Source organism: Lampris incognitus, chromosome 11, assembly GCF_029633865.1.
Source record: "Lampris incognitus isolate fLamInc1 chromosome 11, fLamInc1.hap2, whole genome shotgun sequence".
NCBI classification, from domain to species: domain Eukaryota; kingdom Metazoa; phylum Chordata; class Actinopteri; order Lampriformes; family Lampridae; genus Lampris; species Lampris incognitus.
In genome coordinates this window covers 57,081,991-57,106,146 of record NC_079221.1, presented here as the reverse complement: position 1 = coordinate 57,106,146, position 24,156 = coordinate 57,081,991, and the positions used below count along the sequence as shown (strand labels likewise).

Sequence of the window (24,156 nt, the reverse complement as noted above, 5' to 3'; positions counted from 1 at the left end):
AGACTAGCTTGGTCTAGTCAGAAAGACACGAACTGAGGAAGCCTCTTGGATGAGAGGCGAAACGTCTTCACGGATATATACCAAGTCCAGTTGCACTTGATTCAACTCCTTTGGAGAACCATGACAACCTGGATGAATGAGAACATTCACAGACACGTCAGGAGTGATGTGTGACAGAAGGGTACCAGCAAGAGTTAAAGGGAAGGTTTACAAGATGGTAGTGAGACCAGCTATGTTGTATGGTTTGGAGACAGAGACACTGATGAAAAGACAGGAGAAGGAGCTGGAGGTGGCAGAGTTGAAGATGATAAGATTTTCACTGGGAGTGATGAAGAAGGACAGGATTAGGAATGAGTATATTTAGAGGGACCGCTCAGGTTGGACGGTTTGGAGACAAAGCAAGAGAGACAAGATTGAGATGGTTTGGACATGTGTGGAGGAGAGATGCTGGGTATACTGGGAGAAGGATGCTGAATATGGAGCTGCCAGGGAAGAGGAGAAGAGGAAGGCCAAAGAGGAGGTTTATGGATGTGGTGAGGGAGGACATGCAGGTGGCTGGTGTGACAGAGGAAGATGCTGAGGACAGGAAGAGATGGAAACGGATGATCCACTGTGGCGCCCCCTAACGGGAGCAGCTGAAAGTAGTAGTAGTAGTAGTAGTAGTGGTAGTAGTAGCAGTAGTGGTGGTAGTAGTATAGTTTTTTATATATCCACTGTATCAAAGGTTGAATCAGTTGATGTGGACACCACATTTATTGAGAAACGTTTCATGATCATCTAAGTGACCTCTTCAGTCTCACCCCACTGCAGGTACCCCACCTTTATAAAGAATACAGTGACTGCAGGTGTCCCCACCCTTATAAAGAATACAGTGACTGCAGGTGTCCCCACCCTTATAAAGAATACAGTGACTGCAGGTACCCCACCCTTATAAATAATACAGTGACTGCAGGTGTCCCCACCCTTATAAACAATACAGTGGCTGCAGGTACCCCACCCTTATAAACAATACAGTGGCTGCAGGTACCCCACCCTTATAAACAATACAGTGGCTGCAGGTACCCCACCCTTATAAATAATACAGTGACTGCAGGTACCCCACCCTTATAAACAATACAGTGTCACAACGACTGAAACTAACCATCAGTTTCATAGGCAGATTGGCGGACCATTAAGTAGAGTTTCAGTGGCCATGTGTACTATTCAGTGGATTTGATAATGTTAGCAGTCACACAATATATCCCCTGTACTTCTCCACCACATACACAACACTCAATTTCCCTTGACACACTGTTTTCTTTCCGTGTTTTCACCTCATGGATTCAGTCAGGGTCTGACTCTTCTTACTGCTGCTTATCTGTTAACAGTGAACCGATGATTGGAGATTATTCCAGTTGTTCTGGATAGACTTGTCCACTAAAAACCGAGTAAAAATGGGAAAATATCAGGTTGTCCGTCATCTGTCATCTTCCGTCCTGCATCACTGAGGCTCACAAGACGGTGTTCAGTAAATATGATGTAGACTAGTAGACACCCACCATAGAAAGGACATGTAGTGAAATTGTTATTTCAGTGTAGACAGTAAGAGGGGGGGGAGCATCCTTCATGCAACGATGTGACTTCAGTTAGCTTCAAGTTAGGAGGAGCTACTGTCTTACAGCCAGTTACTTGAGGGGCTTTTCTGTACATCAGTGTTTGATCCAGAAATATAACAAAGGCTATCAGGCTGAGATGGGGTGTTTCCACTTCCAGCACCAATGGACTGGAGCAGTTAAACTCCAACAAGCCTGGTTGGATGCGGGTGTTAAAAACACAAAATTAAAACAAGAGTTTAGTCCTCACAAGCTGCCTTAGTGTCTTCTCATGGCTCCTGTGGAAGTTCAGTGACCAAGTCCCCAGTTGCTTCTGAGGTCACAGCTCTTTTCAAAGATGTGTTCAGGAGCTCCTGTTGCTGGTTTTAAAGCTGCAATCTGAGATTTCCTCGCTACTTACTCCATCAAAAAATTATCTCCTCCTCTAAAGGTGGAGGTGATGTGGTGGTGGTGTTGAACAGACGGTCAGTATTCCAGTAGAACAGTGTTGTGATATAGTGGCTGTAGGAGGCAGAGAGAAACAGAACTGTTTTTGTGGGACTACCATCCAGGTGTAGCAGGACTACAAACCAGGTGTAGCCGGACTACAAACCAAGTGTAGCAGGACTACAAACCAGGTGTAGCGGGACTACAAACCAGGTGTAGCAGGACTACAAACCAGGTGTAGCCGGACTACAAACCAGGTGTAGCAGCCATGGTGGCTGGTGTGCCGTCAGCTCAGCAGTAAACAGTTCCACCCTTGTAAAAATGGATCCTGGGAGCAAAGCTAACACAGACAGTCTGATGTATTACAAACTACATCACACTATATGGGAACACTGTTGTACAGTTATACTGGTTGTCATGGATACATCAGCATCACATCTCAGTCTTTTGTCCAACATGTACGTGTTTGCTGCTGCACCAGTGTTCATCCTACCCGGTCAAAACATCTCAACAGCGGTACACGGAGACCGGAGAGTGTCTCCAACCATGGTGAAGATGACAGGTGGTGTTACGGAGCCAGACTCCATCACACACGGAGACAATAAATATTTAAGGAGAAAAATCAGATTTCACCTTTAAGTATTCCCTGAATGTAAAATCCTTTGACAGGTGTTATTATTTGTCTCTACAGTTTTGTGGGTGCATAAGCTCTTATAGAGGTAAAAATGTATTTCTCCCAGCTCGTCTTCAGTTGGAAGATAATAAGGTGCAAAGAGATGTTTCAGTCGGGACAAAGATCTCCTCCAACAGGTCAGAAGTTTGGAGATCTTGAAGAAAAGTCTGGCTACTTCCTGATCAGCAGGTTTTTAGTTTGAAGCCCTGGACAGAATTGTGGCGGTCTAATATTTCAGAGGGTCCCTGTAGTTTAAATGACGTATTTGTAGTGTTGAAGATCTGGAGATTGAATGAAGGACGCTGTCGTTGTGTTGTCAGTGCAGTTTGGTGTTCCTTACAGAGGCTGTAGATGGACGACGACCTCAGTCTGTATGACTGTTAAAACCTGATGAGTCTCTGATGAGTTCTAACCAGAGGTTGTCACTGGAAAGTTGTGGTGAGCTTCAGCTGTTCTGGACTGTTTCAGATTGCTACTTCCCTCAAAGCTGTAATTCAATTCAGAAGATAGTTTATGAGTCTTGGCTGGAAAAGCTTGGCTCAGGTGTTGGTGTGGTCCTCTGAGACCTGTAGGGATGGTGGGTGGGTTTCCCTCAGTAGGTTTTGAGTTTAAAGACCTTGCTGAGCCGGGATGTGGCACTAGAGTAGATGAGGAAGGAGCCCTCGGCGGTACTGAAGTGTTCCCAGTCCCTGCAGCCGAACGTCGGGAGACTGTGGACGGGAACAAAGCCCTCATAACCCTGCCACCTGCAACACACACACGAATACACAAGACAAGGAATACATACACCAACACAAAGATCTGATATGTATCTAGGACTCGGGCTCCAGACCTACTGCCATCTGGATCAGAAAAGCACACAACTCTTTAAGATGAACCCTGTTGTCCCAGTGTGAGCTGCTGCTACTACACCTGTATATCACAGTAATCAGACAGTAGTATTGTAGTACTGTACCTGTATATTATCACAATCATACGGTGGTATTGTAGCACTATACCTGTATATTAAAATAATCAGACAGTAGTATTCTAGTACTGTACCTGTATATTATCACAATCATACAGCGGTATTGTAGCACTATATCTGTATATTATAATAATCAGACAGTAGTATTCTAGTACTGTACCTGTATATTATCACAACCATACAGTGGTATTGTAGCACTATACCTGTATATTATAATAATCAGACAGTAGTATTCTAGTACTGTACCTGTATATTATCACAATCATACAGCGGTATTGTAGCACTATATCTGTATATTATAATAATCACACAGTAGTATTGCAGTGCTATACAAAAACTAAGTTGCTGCCGGAAGTGGGGTTGGTGGGCCAGCAGGAGGCAGTCTTCCCTCTGGTCCTATTGAAAACAACAAATAGCAAATCCCAATGCCCCAGTACAGTGACGGGGATACTGTGCTGTAGGAGATGCCGTCCTTGGGATGAGACGTTAAACCGAGGTCCTGAGTCACTGTGGTCATTAAAGACCCCGTGGCACTTATCACAGAGAGTAGGGGGTCCCCGGTGTCCTGGCACCATTCCCCACCTAGCTCTCTCCATCTGGCCACCTAATCACCCCCCCATGCAAGTGGCTCAATGACTCCTCCCTCTCCACCTCAAACTGATGTGTGGTGAGTGCTCTGGTGCAACATGGCTGCCGTGCACCACCCAGGTGGTGCTGCACATTGGTGGAGGTTGAGGTGAGTTACCCCCTTCACTGTGAGGCGCTTTGGGTGTCTAGAAAAGAGCTACAGTGCATCCTGAAAGTATTCACACCCCTTCACTTTCCCCACATTTTGCGATGTTACAGCCTTATTCCAAAATGGATTTAAATTCCTTTTTTTCCTCATCAATCTACACACACTACCCCATAATGACAAAGCGAAAAAGGTTTTGTAGAAATTTTTGCAAATTTATTAAAAATAAAAAAATGAAATATTGCATGTACATAAGTATTCACACCCTTTGCTATGACACTCAAAATTGAGCTCAGGTTCATCCTGTTTCCACTGATCATCCTTGAGATGTTTCTACATCTTGATTGGAGTCCACCTGTAGTAAATTCAATGGATTGGACATGATTTGGAAAGGCACACACCTGTCTATATAAGGTCCCACTGTTGACAGTGCATGTCAGAGCAGAAACCAAGCCATGAAGTCAAAGGAACTGTCTGTGGACCTCTGAGACAGGATTGTATTGAGGTACAGATCTGGGGAAGGGTACAAATAAATTTCTACAGCTTTGAAGGTCCCGAAGAGCACAGTGGTCTCCATCATTCATAACTGGAAGAAGTTTGGATCCACCAGGACTCTTCCTAGAGCTGGCCGCCCAGCCAAACTGAGCAATCGGGGGAGAAGGGCCTTGGTTAGGGAGGTGACCAAGAACCCGATGGTCACTCTGACAGAGCTCCAGCGTTCCTCTGTGGAGATGGGAGAACCTTCCAGAAGGACAACCATCTCTGCAGAATCAGGCCTTTATGGTAGAGTGGCCAGACGGAAGCCTCTGCTCAGTAAAAGGCACATGACAGCCCGCTTGGGAGTTTGCCAGAAAGCACCTAAAGGACTCTCAGACCATGAGAAACAAGATTCTCTGGTCTGATGAAACCAAGATTGAACTCTTTGGCCTGAACGCCAAACGTCACGTCTGGGGGAAACCAGGCACCTCTCATCACCTTGCTAATACCATCCCTACAGTGAAGCATGGTGGTGGCAGCATCATGCTGTGGGGATGTTCTTCAGCAGCAGGAACAAGGAGACTAGTCAGGATCGAGGGAAAGATGAATGGACCAAAGTACAGAGAGATCCTTGATGAAGACCTGCTCCAGAGCGCTCAGGACCTCAGACTGGGGCGAAGGTTTACCTTTCAACACGACAATGACCCTAAGCACACAGCCAAGACAACGAAGGAGTGGCTTCGGGACAAGTCTGCGAATGTCCTTGAGTGGCCCAGCCAGAGCCCAGACTTGAACCCCATTGAACATCTCTGGAAAGACCTGAAAATAGCTGTGCAGCGACACTCCCCATCTAACCTTACAGAGCTCGAGAGGATCTGCAGAGAAGAATGGGAGAAATACCCCAAATATAGGTGTGCCAAGCTTGTAGCTTGGTGAACCTCTCCTTGAGGGACTGGAATGCAGAGCGGGCAGCCGGGGACCAGATGAACGGCTGGGAGGGGGAGGTCAGCCTGGTGAGAGGTTCTGCCACGCAGCTGTAGTTCCGGATGAACCTCCTATAGAAGTTCACAAACCCGAGGAAGCTCTGTAATTCCTTCCGTGATGTGGGATCGGGCCAGTCCACCACAGCCTGGATCTTGCGGGGGTCGGCCCGGGTCTGTCCCCTCTCAACAACGAAGCCCAGGTAGTCAACGGAAGGGGAATGGAACCGGCACTTCTCTGCCTTGATGAAGAGCCGGTTCCGGAGGAGACGTTCGAGTACCCGGCGGACATGCTGGACATGTTCCTCGAGGGACCTGGAGAAGATGAGGATGTCATCGAGGTACACCACCTCAAACTCGGCGAGCATGTCGCAGAGAATGTCATTCATGAGAGCCTGGAATACCGCCGGGGCGTTGGTGAGGCCGAACGGCATGACTAGGTACTCATAATGACCCCGGGGCGTGTTAAAGGCTGTCTTCCACTCGTCCCCCTTCCACATCCGGACCAGATGATAGGCACACCGGAGGTCCAGCTTAGTGAAGACTGTAGCCTGGGTGAGGGGCTCAAGGGTGGAACTCATGAGAGGAAGGGGGTACTTGTTCTTGACGGTTATCTCATTGAGTTGGCGATAGTCAATGCAGGGTCGGAGGCCCCCGTCCTTCTTCTTCACGAAAAAGAATCCAGCTGCCACCTGGGAGGACGAGGACCGAATGAGCCCCGCTGCCAAGGACTCGGAGATGTACTCGTCCATCACAGCTTTCTCGGGGATGGTCAGACTGTACAGACGACTGCTGGGAAGGGGTGCCCCAGAGTGGAGGTCGATAGCACAGTCATAAGGCCGATGAGGAGGAAGAGATTGGGCCCGGGTCTTGCTGAAAACCTCACCTAACTCATGGTACTCCGGGGGAACAGAGGAGAGGTCGGGAGGCGGGGTACTAGGGGCACGTCAGGGGGATGGGGCGGGAGCAGCCTGGAGACACTGGGCATGACAGGAGGAGCTCCACTCCATGATGGTACCGGAGGCCCAGGCGATGTGTGGCTCATGCTGCACGAACCAGGGGCGCCCTAGGATCACAGGGACTAACGGGGACTGGATGATGTAGAACCGAAGTCTCTCCACATGGTTACCTGCTATGGTGAGAGAGACAGGGTGGGTGCGTTGGGTGACGCTGGCCAGGCAGCGCTCGTCCAGCGCGAAGGCCTCCATGGGCTTCTCCAGCGTCTCCAGCGGGATGTTAGCCTGGGCAGCAAACTCCGAGTCCAGGAAACACTCATCAGCCCCCGAGTCGAGGAGTGCACCCACCGTGAGCCGCTGGTCAGCCCAGGCCAGGGTAACGCTAACTAGATGGTTCTGTGGGGCAGGACGGTGGGAACAGGAAAGTCGGCTCACTAGGATCTCCCGGGGCCCCAGTGAGCCTAGTCTTTTGGCCGAGTGGGGCAGCTGCTGATCAGATGTCCCTTCTGGCCACAGCAGAGGCACTGACCCGCCTTGAACCGGGCCTCTCGTTCGCCGGGCTAAGGCGCGTGTGCCCCAGCTGCATAGGTTCCTCCCCCGTCGTGGTCTGGGGCGCGGGGGGAGAAACGGCCACAGGGAAAGTGGGGCGAACAGGAGTAGGGATCCTGTTAGGAGTGCCTCGCGCCTCCTCTCCCGGAGGCGTCCGTCGATGCGGATGGCGAGCTTGATCAGGTCCTCGAGGGAGGACGGCTCCTCCCAGGTGGCTAGCTGGTCCTTGACAGCCTCGCTGAGACCTCTCCGGAAGGTGACCCGAAGTGACCGGTCGTTCCAGCCGCTCTCAGCTGCGGCCAGCCTGAACTCCACCGAGTAGTCTGTGACACTGCCACTGCCCTGCTGGATACTGCTCAGCCAAGCTCCAGGGTCCTGGCCACCGACTGGATGGTGGAAAACCTTCCGTAGTTCCGCCTCAAAGGCCTTGTAGGTGAGGCAGAAACTGGCCTTCATGGACCAGGAAGCAGTGGCCCACTGAGCTGCTCGGCCTGTGAGCAGGTTGGTCACGTAAGCGACCCGGGCAGCATCAGATGTGAACATGCTGGGTTGGTGCAGGAAGACCAGCTCACACTGCATGATGAACGTGGCACAGGTCTCAAAGTGGCCATCAAACGGTCGTGGGCTGGAGAGGCAGGGCTCCTGGGGAACTGGGTTGAGCCCCACAGGGTTAACCGGAGCAGATAGTTTGCAACTGCCGCAGGATCTCTGCTTGTTGGCTCGCCAACGCCGCCCGCTGCCTCGTTAGGTTACCCACACAGGCCGCCTCTAGCTGCTGGGTGCGGGAGTTAAGTCAGTTGGATCTGTTCGATGAGAGCCGCTCGAAGCGGGCTGGCCGGTACGCTCTCTGTGTCGGCTGGGGTCGTCATGGTCAGTTTGTACTGTTAGGGTTTGTGGAAGACCCCAGGCGCACGACACCAGACAGAGATGGGGTTAGCCGAAAACTGGCGTACTTTATTCCTTACGCGTACAAATAGTTAAACATTGGAAGGCAATGAGCGACAAGGAAAAAACGGAAAGTCCAAGGGGGAAAAAAACTCGCGGGTAATCCAAACGGGAACACGGCAGGATACTTCCACGGGGAAACTTTGCAAGGGAAAAACATGAACCAAGGGCTGGGATGAGTTCGTAGAGAAAAGGACCGTGGGAGGAGAGTAGCCGCTACTGCGGGTGCGGGGAGGTTACAACACGAACTGACAACGGGCACGTGGGAGGCCACCAAACTTAAGCCCAGCCCTGATGACTAAGCCCGGCCCTGACGAGCCGATTGGCTGCCGGCGCGGGGTGGGCAGGCCATGGCGCAGGGTGGGCGGGCCACGGCGCGGGGTGAGCGAGCCATAAAAGTAAGAGTAGTATTGTAGTAATGTACCTGTATATTACAGTAATAAGAGTAGTTCTATATCTCTATATTATCATCAGATAGTAATCAGAAAGTAGTATTGTAGTACTGTACCTGTACATTACAGTAATAAGAGTAGTATTGTACTACTGTATCTTTATATTACAGTAATCAGACAGTAGTATTGTAGTACTGTACCTGTATATTGCAGTCATAAGAAAGTTGTTTTGTAGTACTGTACCTGTATATTACAGTAATAAGACAGTAGTACTGTAGTACTGTACCTGTATATTACAGTAATAATACCGTAGTACTGTAGTAATGTACCTGTATATTACAATAATAAGACAGTAGTATTGTAGTACTGTACCTGTATATTACAGTAATAAGACAGTAGTATGGTAGTGCTGTACCTGTATATTACAGCAATAAGACAGTAGTGTTGTAGTACTGCACCTGTATATTACAGTAATAAGACAGTAGTGTTGTAGTACTGTACCTGTATATTACAGCAATATGACAGTATTGTAGTACTGTACCTGTATATAACAGTAATAAGACCGTAGTACTGTACCTGTATATTACAGTAATAAGACAGTAGTATTAAAGTACTGTACCTGTATATTACACTATTCAGGGTGTAGGAGCTGCCGTCATGAGAATTGGCCACAATGAGAAACTTCTCTTCTCCCACTGAGAAGAAGTCCCAGTCTACAGCACTGAGAGACAGAGACAAACACACACACACACACATATTTTATTTACTGCGTGGCGACATGCTAACATACTCTAACTTGTCCAGACAAAATCTAATTTAATGGCAATTAATGCTTTTAACCTGACGGTGATGTTCTGCACATCTGACAGATTATTCCACAACATCTGACAGATGTTATTCCACAACATCTGACAGATGTTATTCCAGAACATCAGACAGATTATTCCACAACCTCTGACAGATGTTATTCCACAACCTCTGACAGATGTTATTCCACAACCTCTGACAGATGTTATTCCACAACATCTGACAGACGTATTCCAGAACATCTGACAGATGTTATTCCACAACTTCTGACAGATGTTATCCCACAACATCTGACAGATTATTCCACATTTGACAGATTATTCCATAATATCTGACAGATGTTATTCCAGAACATGACAGATGTTATTCCACAACATCTGACAGATGTTATTCCACAACATTTGACAGGTTATTCCACAACATCTGACAGATTATTCCACAACATCTGACAGATGTTATTCCACAACATCCGACAGACGTATTCCAGAACATCTGACAGATGTTATTCCAGAACATCTGACAGGTTATTCCACAACTTCTGACAGATGTTATTCCACAATCTCTGACAGGTGTTATTCCAGAACATCTGACAGATGTATTCCAGAACATCTGACAGATTATTCCACAAATTCTGACAGATTATTCCACAACATATGACAGATGTTATTCCTCAACCTCTGACAGATGTTATCCCACAACATCTGACAGATTATTCCACATTTGACAGATTATTCCCTAACATCTGACAGATGTTATTCCAGAACATGACAGATTATTCCATAACATCTGACAGGTAATTCCACAGCATCTGACAGATGTTATTCCACAACATCTGACAGATGTTATTCCAAAACATTTGACAAATTATTCCAGAACACCTGACAGATTATTCCAGAACATTTGACAGATTATTCCAGAACATCTGACAGATATTCCAGAACAGCAGACTGGTTGTCAGTAGGACACACCTGTGTGTGAGGAGGTCCTGGAAGCGGATGAAGGTCTGTGTGAGTGTGTTGAGCTCGTAGATGGTGGAGTTGAGGCTGTACAGACTCGGGCTGCGCTCAACAACCCGCTGACTGTTAGCGACTACCAGGAAGTACCTCTCCTCAATCTGGAACATCTCCCAGTCTGTTGCTCCCACCGTCTGACAACACAACACCACACACAACACCACAGCTTTAGTCCGTCCTTCTTTCTTTCTCCAAGCAGAGAAGCCAAACACACACACACACACACACACACACACACACACACACACACACACACACACACACACACACACACACACACACACACACACACACACACACACACACACACACACACACACAGGATTCCTTTCACTTGTGTGTCATGAGTGTATTTTCAGTGTCAGCTGTGAATAGTGAAGATCAGTTCCTACAGTGCGTTGTGTATATATCTGAAGGTTGTTGTGTTGTAGTGTTGTTATTCTACAGTGTCTTGTGTATATATCTGAAGGTTGTTGTGTTGTAGTGTTGTTATTCTACAGTGCCTTGTGTATATATCTGAAGGTTGTTGTGTTGTAGTGTTGTTATTCTACAGTGCCTTGCATAAATATTCAACCCCCTTGTGCTCTGAAAGCTCCAAGTTTACACAAATGACAAATTATTCCTAAAACAAACTCAGGTTAACACAATTGGACAAAATTAGTGTGCAGCTGTAAAACATTAAAGTAACGGTCTGGTTTATGGGTATAAAAAGCACTCTGTGTAAAGTTCATTAGCCGGGCATGAACTCCATCAGAAAATGAAGACAAGGGAGCATCGTACTGAAGTAAAAGACAAAGTGATTAAAATGCAGAAGGCGGGAAAGGGACATAAAACAATATCCAAGTGTTTGGATGTCCCACAGAGCACTGTTGGATCCATTGTCAGAAAGTGGAAGCTGCATCACACCACCCAGACACTTTGTAGGACAGGCTGTCCCTCAAAGATAAGTGTCTGAGCAAGATGTGGGCTGGTGAGGAAAGCCACACATGATCCTGCAATCACTCTGAATGAGCTCCAGAGGTCAGTGGCTGAAACTGGAGTAAATGTGCAAGAGTCAACCATATCACGGCTCTCCATAAATATGGCCTGTATGGGAGGGTGACAAGAAAGAAGCCGTTGCTCAAAACTATGCACATAAAAGCACACTTGGAGTTTGCTACCAAGCATGAGAGAGACCCGGTTAGGATGTGGTAAAGGTTTTGTGGTCAGATGAGACGGAAGTTGAGCTTTTTGGCCAAAACTCAAAACATTATGTGTGTTGCAAACCTAACACTGCTCATGCCCTAAAAAACACCCTCCCTACAGTGAAGCATGGGGTGGCAGTATAATGCTATGGGGTTGCTTTTCAGCTGCAGGCACTGGGAACCTTGTTAAAACTGAGGGAGGCATGGATGGAGCTAAATACAGGGAAATATTGGAAGAAACCCTGCTGCAGTCTGCCATAAAACTGAAGCTTGGGAGAAGGTTCACCTTCCAGTAGGACAATGATCCTAAGCACAAGGCTAAAGCAACAATGGCATGGCTCAGCAACACAAAGGTGAACGTTTTGGAGTGGCCAAGTCAAAGGGCGGACCTCAGCCCCATTGAAAATCTCTGGCACAGACTGAAAATCACAGTCCAGAGGCGCCATCCCACCAACCTGCAAGACCTGTAGAAATTCTGCCAAGAAGAATGGGCAACAATTACTCCAGAAGAATGTGCAGAGCTTGTACATACTTACCCCAAGAGAATCACGGCTGTTACTGCAGCAAAAGGGTTGTTATTCTACACAGTATTGATATGTGGGGGTTGAATACTTATGCAAGCACTATATTTTAATTTATTAATAAAAAGTCAGTGAAACATAACTTATTTTGGCTTTGGGAACATGCTGTCAGAGCTTATGGGTTCACAAAATAATACTGTTCTGGAACAGATGTGTGAGTATCTTTTATAATCCAGAAATTACTGATGACTGTCAAGGGGGTGGAATTCTGTTGCAGGGCACTGTAACATCCTCTCTTCATTCATCAATCTCTCTCCATTCCACAATCATCTATCATCATTATTCTCTCTCACAGACACACAGACTCACTGGGATATGTTGAAAGGTGTGGAAGCATCCATCCATCCAGATGTAGACAGTGGAGCTGATGGTGGTGGTGACCCCGTCAAAGGTGTTGGCAACCACCAGGAAGTGGTACGGTCCAACACTAAAGAACTCCCAGTCATACGCTCCTGATGTCAGCAAGGTCTGATTCACCTCAAACAGCTGAGAGAATCCAACATAACCGAACAGAAAAGATGACAAAGAAATCATTCAGAAAAGATCAAACAGAACAAAACAGTTCATCCATAGCTTCTAGAGTAAAGTAATATTTATCATAAAAACCAATGTAAGTGATGAGTGAGTGTGAGTGATAAGTTGTGGTCAAACGCTGAATTAAGTACAGCAAGTCCAGCTTGTCTTTCATAAGGCTCGCTCCATCTGTCTGTCTGTCTGTCTCTTCATGCCCTCTTTTTGCCCTCGTCAGAGTCCCCGTCCTTAACTAGGCACAGACAACTCCTTCCACACACTATAGTCAATGAATGATAGATTTATTATGCACCACCGCTTCATTTTGAGAGTATGGGAATGGAGTAAAACTAAAATAAAGAAGGACAATAAAGGAAACAGTGAGTATAATAAGCCTCACTAATATGCATTCCCATCATGTACTACATGCCTCATAAGCCTATCTGGTGTATCTATAGGTAACAAATATAGCTAGCTGAAAGCATTTCACAGTACAGGTTACATGGTGGGCAATGAATACTAGTGAATGACACAAAAACATGGCCTAACCTAGCCATCCACACAAAATATAAACAATGACACAAACATAGGCATCTTACTAAAACTGGACTTACACATGATGCGTCTATAACTGATTCCAAAAGAAATTGGATGTAGAAGTTTTGACTACACTGTTCCGCAATGTGTTTTCTACAAAGGAGTGTATGGAAAAAAGAAAGTCTCACTCCACATGAACAACTCCAGAGTTCATTAAGTCGACCTCTCCATCATGTGGACCCTGTTTGGCTATTTGATGCTCATCTAAGTTGGATTGGGGAATTCTCAACTCCACAAACCAAGCTGCTCCATAGTCCATAGGTCCTGGGCTGTTCCGGTGACGTCTGGACACTGCTTGGCATCCTCGAAGTCATATTCTTCATCCATCTTACTATAATTACATTATAATTCTATTATCCTCTTTCAGCGTTGTATTGTGTAAATTGTGTAAACACAACATCATATCATGTTGTCCGTCTTGGGAGAGAGATCCCTCCTCTGTTCCTCTCCCTGAGGTTTCTCCCCATTTTTCCCCCCTGTTAAAGGTTTTTTAGGGAGTTGTTCCTTATCTGATGTGAGAGTCTAAGGACAGGATGTTGTGTTGCTGCAAAGCCCTCTGAGGCAAATTTGTAGTTTGTGATAATGGGCTATACAAATAATATTAGTATCTTGACTTCTACAGGGTTACTACGGCAAGTGATGAGGCCCAATATTAAGTCAAAACGTAATAAGCACCATCTAGTGGCTGCAGAATAAACAAAGTTCTTTCTAGGTCAGAACTGTGGACCAGTGGTTAGCGCTGTTGCCTCACAGCAAGAAGGTCCTGGGTTCAAACCCCAGGCTGTCCCAGGTCCTTTCTGTGTGGCGTTTGCATGTTCTCCCCGTGTCTGTGTGCGTTTCCTCTGGATGCTCCGGTTTCCTCCCACCATCAAAAAGGCATGCATGTTAGGGTTAATACTCCTGCCTGTGCCCATGAGCAAAGCAATGGAAGGAAGAAGTGGAGTTGGTCCCCGGGTGCTGCAGCTGCCCACTGCTCCTACTACACAGGTAGGATGGGTTAAATGCAGAGAACAAATTTCAATGTAACATGTACAATGACAAAATAAAGTGGCTTTCTAACACTCCCCACCTGGAATCTGAAAAGATGCCACTACTAACAATACACTGCAGAAGAGAACTAAAACCTAATCAGTCTCTGGGGAGAGGAGTAGGACAGTCTCTGAAACAGGATGTAGAAAGGTCTTGCATGAACCATTCTTTGCTGTATTGATCTCCACCTTTGTATCTCTGTCATCTGTGCTGGGGAATGTCTTGACTATGATGCCCGTGGGCCATTCATTCCTTTTCACCTGGTTGTCTTTCAGTATCACAATGTCCCCCTTGTGAAGATTGTGTTCTTTCTTTTGCCATTTCCTACGTCTCTGCGGGGTGGGAAGGTACTCTGTCCTCCAGCGATGCTGAAAGGTGCTGGCAAGGCTTTGTACTTGCCTCCACTGCTTGCCGTAGAGATCCCTCTCATCAAATCCACCTTGGGGAGGAGGAAGTACACTGATCTTCTGTATGAGAGGTGTTGCAGGTGTTAGGATAAGTGGGGAGTCTGGATCTGTGGATACAGAAACCAATGGGCGAGCATTCACTAGAGCTGAAACCTCCGCCATGAATGTGGTCAAGTCTCTGATATGACTATCATATTGAACGGTTTCTTGAATTGACTTAAATATTCTTTGATGTTCTGGAAGTTGGCACGTAGGCTTCTGCTGTTAAAGTGGATAATTGATATTTTATGATCAGACTGATCTTGTGTAATAACAGCAATTGTTGATATTACTGAAGAAATTATTTTCAGGATTGATATCATTTTCCATATCTTGTGACTTATGCTCAGTATATTCAAAAGTTTTCAATCCCAGTTTGTCATATTCTGTAATCTTTGTTGTTTGCTGACTATCATCTCCAGATGGAGAGGAATGACTTCTTTCAGAACTTGCCAGAACTTTTCATTGACTAAAACATTAAAGTGCTGAGCAGTGTGCATGCAGTGGTGCTGTTGTCGCTGTTTTGCTGTATGATTATTTTGTGTACCCCTCACAAACATCAAATGTCCATCCTATTGACTTGCTCTAGCATGGCGTCTGGTTCTTAGGGCCTCCCGACATCTTTACTGCAGAAATGAACCAGGGAGAAAATCTGTCAAACAGCCCAGCATTACGTCTGTCCCGGATGATGAGCTCAAAAAGACAGTTTGAAACAATGATGACTGTCAGAGAAAATAATTATTCAGGAGAAATGAGAGTGAGAGAGGATCGACTGTTTGGGCATTTCAATCTGTGGGGTAAAATTGTGGAACAGTGTGAGCGTGGAACTCAAACAAAGTACAAACATTACACAGTTCAAGAAGAAGTACAAAGGTCTGATTATCAAGAGATACAGGGACGATGAAGAGTTGTGTTAACTGTCTACGTTTTACTGATCTCCAAATATTCCTAATTACAGTTTTTCATTTGTCTATATATGACACCGGGTGGATTTCTGGGTTGTACGTAGCATTGAGATCTGTTTATTCTTGCTACATGACATTAGCATATGTTTATTCTTGCTACATGACATTAGCATGTGTTTATCCTTGCTACGTCTCATTAACATGTGTTTATCCTTGCTACGTCTCATTAACATGTGTTTATTCTTGCTACATGACATCACCATGTGTTTATTCTCGCTACATGACATTAACATGTGTTTACTTTTGCTACACGACATTAACGTGTTTATTCTTGCTACATGACATTAGCATGTGTTTATTCTTGCTACATGACATTAGCATCTGTTTATTCTTGCTACATGACATTAACATGTGTTTACACTTTCTACATGACATCAGCATGTTTATGACCAAGTCGCTGAAGCAGACATCCAGGCCTATCGGACGGCCACTACGGGGCTGCGGTTGGAGGATGTGGTGTTTGACAGCGCCAACGCCATGCTCCTCTGGGACGTTTCCACGGGCCAGCCCCGCCCCATGATGCCCACCGGCTGGCGGTGCCGTGTTTTTGACGTTATCCATGACCTTTCCAACTCGGGTGTGAAGGCGTCCACTAAGCTGGTGGGGGCCAAGTTCATCTGGCCCGGCCTCAGGAAGGACGTCAAGGCCTGGGCTGACTCCTGCGTGGCGTGCCAGCGTTCCAAAGTACATTTTCATACCAAAGCCCCCTTGGCGCCATTCCTGGTGCCCGAGAGGCGTTTTGACCATGTGAATATGGACCTGGTGGGCCCCCTGCCCCCCTCCCGTGAGGTTCACTCACTTCCCACCATGGTGGACAGGACCACCAGGTGGCCGGAAGCTGTTCCCCTGTCATCGACCACGTCTACTGAGGTGGCCCGGGCGTTCATCGGGTCCTGGGTGGCCCGTTTTGGCACGCCGGCTGACCTCACCTCTGACAGGGACCTGCAGTTCACGTCGGAGCTTTGGACTGCAGTCGCGGGGGTGGGGGTGAAGCTCTACCGCACCACAGCGTACAACCCGCAGGGCAACGGACTTTGTGAGCGGTTTCATCGGTCTATGAAGGCCGCTCTTCGTGCCAGCCTCACGGACAGCAACTGGGTCAATCACCTCCCGTGGGTCACGCTCGGCCTTCGCTCTGCCCTCAAGGAAGACCTCCAGTCCTCGTCTGCCGAGCTGGTTTACGGCCAGCCGCTGCATGTCCCGGGTGAGTTTCTCCCGGACGCTTTGGCCCCCTGGTCAGCAGCTTCTCATTGGGCTGTGGCCCGGGACAGTGCCAACGCTTTCGTTCCGATCCCTACGTCTCACCACTGCCTCCGTCAGTCCTATGTCCCCAGGGATCTGCTGTTGGCCAGGTACGTCTTCATCCGCCACGACAGCCACCGTACCCCCCTGCAGCCCCCCTACGACAGGCCCTTCCGCATCCTGGAAGCGGGGCCTAAGAACGTTGTGGTGGATATTGGGGGCAAGCCAGAGCAGGTCTCGGTGGACCGTCTCAAGCCTGCCCATTTGGACCCGGGTGGGCCGGTCAAACTGGCCCTGCCCTCGCGGTGTGGACGCCCCCCTTCTCAGGCCGCTGGCCCAGCCTCGCCCCCCCCCCCCCTGAGCTCCGGCTCTGTCCCCCTCCCCTGCCCCCATACCCATTCAGCGCAGCCGTTTTTTGTGATGGTGAATTCTGGGGGGCCTGTGTCGTGATACACAATTGAGGATAGATTCACCAGGGGCTGCTGCTCCTTTAAGGCAGACGTTCAGAGTGATGACGTAGGCACTGCTTAGGGTTTCCGAGGTGGAGCCATGTTTTCAGCAGCCTAGCGGTTAGCTGGTCGCCACGAGAGATTGCGCTGTATCGGTGTCGTTTTGTGTGGCAAGTAAATGGAATTGACTCGACTCGATCTCTCTGTCTCCTCATTACTGCACTCCCACAATGTGTTTATTCTCGCTATGTGACATTAGCATGTGTTTATTCTCGCTACATGACATTAGCATGTGTTTATTCTCGCTACATGACATTAGCATGTGTTTATTCTTGCTACATTAAATTAGCCTTTGTTTATTCTTGCTACATGATATTAGCATGTGTTTATTCTCGCTACATGACATTAGCATGTGTTTATTCTTGCTACATGACATTAGCATGTGTTTATTCTTGCTACATGACATTAGCATTTGTTTATTCTTGCTACATGACATTAGCATGTTTATTCCTGCGACATGACATTAGCATGTGTTTATTATTGCTACATGATATTAGCATGTGTTTATTCTTGCTACATGACATTAGCATGTGTTTATTCTCGCTATATGACATTAGCATGTGTTTATTCTCGCTACATGACATTAGCATGTGTTTATTCTCGCTACATGACATTAGCATGTGTTTATTCTGTGTATATCTTATACAGTGTTTGCTGCGTTTGTGTGTTTCTGTCTTTCAGTGTTTGGCTAAGCTGCAGTCCTTATTTCATGTTTAACACGTGCCTGCATGTTGTTTTAATGACAATACACAATTAAACTGAATGTATTGTTTTGGAATGTGACTCAGCCAATCAGGGCAGAGGAGCAGAGCGCTGTCCCCTCATTGGTCGGGATGTCCAGGTGACTGTACCTTGGTTGCTGCGTTCCACCTGTAGATCACACTGTGGATGTTGTGGTTGGAGTCTTCGGCTGGAGACAAAACAGGAAGCAGCAGTGTCAACAGCCCAGCAACAGCGGAGAAAACCTGCTCGCCTGCTACACACTCAGCAAACCACTTCCACGCCAAACTAGCAACATAGTGCTACTCTACACAACACCAGCTGCCATGCTGAAATGTTGTGTTTTCATAACTAGGACCAACAACAACACGGCTGTGTGTGTAGGTGTGTGTCTACACCCTGAAGTGGATGACCCAAAATAATGTGGGGCCACTATGAGAGTGTGTGTGTGTGGGATCTAACCAACAAAAATGCCACCTGTGTCAGCTGGCTGCATGCCAGACACACACACACACACACACACACACACACACACACACACACACACACACACACACACACACACACGTGGTTAGATCAGACATCACACAAAACTTTAGATGTTCTAAGCCTTTTCAGTTCAGATCAATCAGGCCACATGTTTTTCATCTTCACAGAAACACTGTGTGTGTGTGTGTGTGTGTGTGTCTGTGTGTTGTGTGTGTGTTTACAAAGACAAACATACATACACATATAGTACACACATTATACACAAACATACAAGTACACACATAGGCTATACACAACGCTATCGACTAAATAGCACACACACACACACACACACACACTTGAGCCCAGGTTGCACAGACAGACACACACACAGGGTGTGCATGAGGGGTGTGTGAACACACAGGGGATCCACAGCACATGAGTGAGTCATGAAAGAGGAGGAGGAGGAGGAGGAGGAGCTGATACCATCTGGCTCCTGCCCGGCACACAAACTGCGTCTCATCTGTCTCCTAATGCCTCTATAAAAGTCATGGCTTGTTATTTAGGCAGGCAGGTCAGGGTGGTGTCAGGTCAGGGTGGTGTTGTTATTTAGGCAGGCAGGTCATGGTGGTGTCAGGTCAGGGTGGTGTTGTTATTTAGGCAGGCAGGTCAGGGTGGTGTCAGGTCAGGGTGGTGTTGTTATTTAGGCAGGCAGGTCAGGGTGGTGTCAGGCCAGGGTGGTGTTGTTATTTAGGCAGGCAGGTCAGGGTGGTGTCAGGTCAGGGTGGTGTTGTTATTTAGGCAGGCAGGTCAGGGTGGTGTCAGGTCAAGGTGGTGTTGTTATTTAGGCAGGCGGGTCAGGGTGGTGTCAGGTCAGGGTGGTGTTATTTAGACAGGCGGGTCAGGGTGGTGTCAGGTCAGGGTGGTGTCAGGTCAGGGTGGTGTTATTTAGGCAGGCGGGTCAGGGTGGTGTCGGGTCAGGGTGGTGTTATTTGGGCAGCCAAGTCAGGGTGGTGTCGGGTCAGGGTGTTGTTATTTAGGCAGGCGGGCCAGGGTGGTGTCAGGTCAGGGTGGTGGTGTTATTTAGGCAGGCAGGTCAGGGTGGTGTCAGGCCAGGGTGTTGTAATTTAGGCAGGCGGGTCAGGGTGGTGTCAGGTCAGGGTGGTGTTATTTAAGCAGGCGGGTCAGGGTGGTGTCAGGTCAGGGTGGTGTTGTTATTTAGGCAGGCGGGTCAGGGTGGTGTCGGGCCAGGGTGGTGTCGGAAGACAGCGGGGAAGGAAAAAGAACTCATTCAAACACAGCAGACAAGACGGAGAAGGAGGCAAAGGCAGAACTTTCCAACCGTCTCATGTGGGGCAGTTTGTCTTCACAGTCATGTAAGAAGTCCTGCAGATTTCTAACTGTCTCATGTGGGGGCAGTTTGTCTTTACAGTCATATAAGAAGTCCTGCAGATTTCTAACTGTCTCATGTGGGGCAGTTTGTCTTCACAGTCATGTAAGAAGTCCTGCAGATTTCTAACTGTCTCATGTGGGGACAGTTTGTCTTTACAGTCATGTAAGAAGTCCTGCAGATTTCTAACTGTCTCATGTGGGGCAGTTTGTCTTTACAGTCATGTAAGACATCCTGCAGATTTCTAACTGTCTCATGTGGGGGCAGTTTGTCTTCACAGTCATGTAAGAAGTCCTGCAGATTTCTAACCGTCTCATGTGGGGACAGTTTGTCTTTACAGTCATGTAAGAAGTCGTGCAGATTTCTAACTGTCTCATGTGGGGACAGTTTGACTTTACAGTCATGTAAGAAGTCCTGCAGATTTCTAACTGTCTCATGTGGGGGTAGTTTGTCTTCACAGTCATGTAAGACATCCTGCAGATTTCTAACTGTCTCATGTGGGGACAGTTTGTCTTTACAGTCATGTAAGAAGTCCTGCAGATTTCTAACTGTCTCATGTGGGGCAGTTTGTCTTTACAGTCATGTAAGAAGTCCTGCAGATTTCTAACTGTCTCATGGGGGGGACAGTTTGTCTTTACAGTCATGTAAGACATCCTGCAGATTTCTAACTGTCTCATGTGGGGGCAGTTTGTCTTTACAGTCAAGTAAGAAGTCCTGCAGATTTCTAACTGTCTCATGTGGGGGACAGTTTGTCTTCACAGTCATGTAAGACATCCTGCAGATTTCTAACTGTCTCATGTGGGGGCAGTTTGTCTTCACAGTCATGTAAGAAGTCCTGCAGATTTCTAACCGTCTCATGTGGGGACAGTTTGTCTTTACAGTCATGTAAGAAGTCGTGCAGATTTCTAACTGTCTCATGTGGGGGCAGTTTGTCTTTACAGTCATGTAAGAGGTCCTGCAGATTTCTAACCGTCTCATGTGGGGGCAGTTTGTCTTCACAGTTATGTAAGAACTCCTGCAGATTTCTAACCGGCTCACGTGGGGACAGTTTGTCTTTACAGTCATGTAAGAAGTCCTGCAGATTTCTAACTGTCTCATGTGGGGGCAGTTTGTCTTCACAGTCATGTAAGACATCCTGCAGATTTCTAACTGTCTCATGTGGGGACAGTTTGTCTTTACAGTCATGTAAGAAGTCCTGCAGATTTCTGTCTCATGTGGGGACAGTTTGTCTTTACAGTCATGTAAGAAGTCCTGCAGATTTCTAACTGTCTCATGTGGGGGTAGTTTGCCTTTACAGTCATGTAAGAAGTCCTGCAGATTTCTAACTGTCTCATGTGGGGACAGTTTGTCTTAACAGTCATGTAAGAAGTCCTGCAGATTTCTAACTGTCTTATATGGGGCCAGTTTGTCTTTACAGTCATGTAAGAAGTCCTGCAGATTTCTAACTGTCTCATGTTGGGCAGTTTGTCTTTACAGTCATGTGAGAAGTCCTGCAGATTTCTAACTGTCTCATGTGGGGGTAGTTTGCCTTTACAGTCATGTAAGAAGTCCTGCAGATTTCTAACTGTCTCATGTGGGGACAGTTTGTCTTTACAGTCATGTAAGAAGTCCTGCAGATTTCTAACTGTCTTATATGGGGCCAGTTTGTCTTTACAGTCATGTAAGAAGTCCTGCAGATTTCTAACTGTCTCATGTTGGGCAGTTTGTCTTTACAGTCATGTAAGAAGTCCTGCAGATTTCTAACTGTCTCATGTTGGGCAGTTTGTCTTCACAGTCATGTAAGAAGTCCTGCAGATTTCTAACCGTCTCATGTGGGGACAGTTTGTCTTTACAGTCATGTAAGAAGTCCTACAGATTTCTAACTGTCTCATGTGGGGGCAGTTTGTCTTTACAGTCATGTAAGAAGTCCTGCAGATTTCTAACTGTCTCATGTGGGGGCAAGTTTGTCTTTACAGTCATGTAAGAAGTCCTGCAGATTTCTAACCGTCTCATGTGGGGGCAGTTTGTCTTTACAGTCATGTAAGAAGTCCTGCAGATTTCTAACCGTCTCATGTGGGGGCAAGTTTGTCTTTACAGTCATGTAAGAAGTCCTGCAGATTTCTAACCGTCTCATGTGGGGCAGTTTGTCTTTACAGTCATGTAAGAAGTCCTGCAGATTTCCAACTGTCTCATGTGGCGGCAGTTTGTCTTTACAGTCATGTAAGAAGTCCTGCAGATTCAGCGAGTCCTCAAACGAGTAACAGGCTGAGAGTACATTGATGCTTCATAAGAATCAAGACCTACACATCACTTATAAAGACCTACACATCACTTATAAAGACCCACACACGACTTATAAAGACTTACACATCACTTATAAAGACCCATACACGACTTATAAAGACCTACACATTACTTATAAAGACATACACATCACTTAGGAATACCTACACTTCACTTCACTCCACATACTGCTGTACTCATAACCATGAAGTCCTGTTAAATCTACTGTCAGATTAAAAACTCATTTGGTAGATCACGTCTCAGGAACAGTCTCCCTTATTGTCAAAACATGTGCTGCTGTCCAAGTATACCAAAAACCAGCACACCACACAGAGAGCAGAGTCAGTTCATCTGGACACCACTCCCAGAGAGCTGAGTCAGTTTATCTGGACACCACTCCCAGAGAGCTGAGTCAGTTCATCTGGACACAATGCCAGAGCTGAGTCAGTTAATCTGGACACCACTCCCAGAGAGCTGAGTCAGTTCATCTGGACACAACTCCCAGAGAGCTGAGTCAGTTCATCTGGACACAACTCCCAAAGAGCTGAGTCAGTTCATCTGGACACCACTCCCAGAGAGCTGAGTCAGTTCACCTGGACACAACTCCCAGAGAGTTGAGTCAGTTCACCTGGACACCACTCCCAGAGAGCTGAGTCAGTTCACCTGGACACCACTCCCAGAGAGCTGAGTCAGTTCATCTGGACACCACTCCCAGAGAGCTGAGTCAGTTCACCTGGACACAACTCCCAGAGAGCTGAGTCAGTTCATCTGGACATCACTCCCAGAGAGCTGAGTCAGTTCACCTGGACACAACTCCCAGAGAGCTGAGTCAGTTCATCTGGACACAACTCCCAGAGAGCTGAGTCAGTTCACCTGGACACCACTCCCAGAGAGCTGAGTCAGTTCATCTGGACACAACTCCCAGAGAGCTGAGTCAGTTCACCTGGACACCACTCCCAGAGAGCTGAGTCAGTTCATCTGGACACAACTCCCAGAGAGCTGAGTCAGTTCATCTGGACACCACTCCCAGAGAGCTGAGTCAGTTCATCTGGACACAACTGTTACTGCAGAAACACTTCATCACTCATCTGAAGTCTGACAACACTGAACCTTCCTCAAATTCATATTCACACTGACCCTGTGCTGTGTTAACCTGTGGTGTACACCTGTGCTGCGTTAACCTGTGCTGTGTTAACCTGTGCTGTGTTAACCTGTGGTGTACACCTGTGCTGTGTTAACCTGTGGTGTGTTAACCTGTGCTGTGTTAAGCTGTGGCGTGTTAACCTGTGCTGTGTTAACCTATGCTGCGTTAACCTGTGCTGTGTTAACCTGTGGTGCGTTAACCTGTGGTGTGTTAACCTGTGGTGCGTTAACCTGTGGTACGTTAACCTGTGCTGCGTTAAACTGTGGTGTGTTAACCTGTGCTGCGTTAACCTGTGGTGTGTTAACCTGTGCTGCATTAACCTGTGCTGTGCTAACCTGTGGTGTGTGAAGCGGTGGTGTGTTAACTTGTGCTGTGTTAAACTGTGCTGTGTTAATGAGGTTTCCTCTGAAAAACCTCTCCGCCTCCTGTCCATCAGACACACGCTATGCTACCAAACTCTTCACTACAGTGATTTATTGCCTGTATGTCATGTTACCATGTTGTGTATGTCATGTTAGCATGTTCTATATGTCATGTTAGTATGTTGTGTATGTCATGTTAGCTTGTTGTGTATGTCATGTTAGCATGTTCTGTATGTT

The 24,156-nt window shown here is 47.0% G+C and overlaps 1 protein-coding gene across 1 annotated transcript in view; it reads right to left on the bottom strand.

Moving 5' to 3' along the window:
- Positions 1–3,283: 3,283 nt before the first annotated feature.
- Positions 3,284–24,156, bottom strand: part of LOC130120434 (thrombospondin-type laminin G domain and EAR repeat-containing protein-like) — a 68,445-nt gene continuing 47,572 nt past the window's right edge. Inside the window, exons 11-15 of the mRNA XM_056288970.1 lie at positions 18,425–18,483; positions 12,585–12,761; positions 10,466–10,644; positions 9,310–9,411; positions 3,284–3,437 (exon numbers count right to left, since the gene is read on the bottom strand). Coding sequence (XP_056144945.1) covers positions 3,284–3,437; positions 9,310–9,411; positions 10,466–10,644; positions 12,585–12,761; positions 18,425–18,483 — 671 coding nt within the window. The remainder of the gene's footprint in view (positions 3,438–9,309; positions 9,412–10,465; positions 10,645–12,584; positions 12,762–18,424; positions 18,484–24,156) is intronic.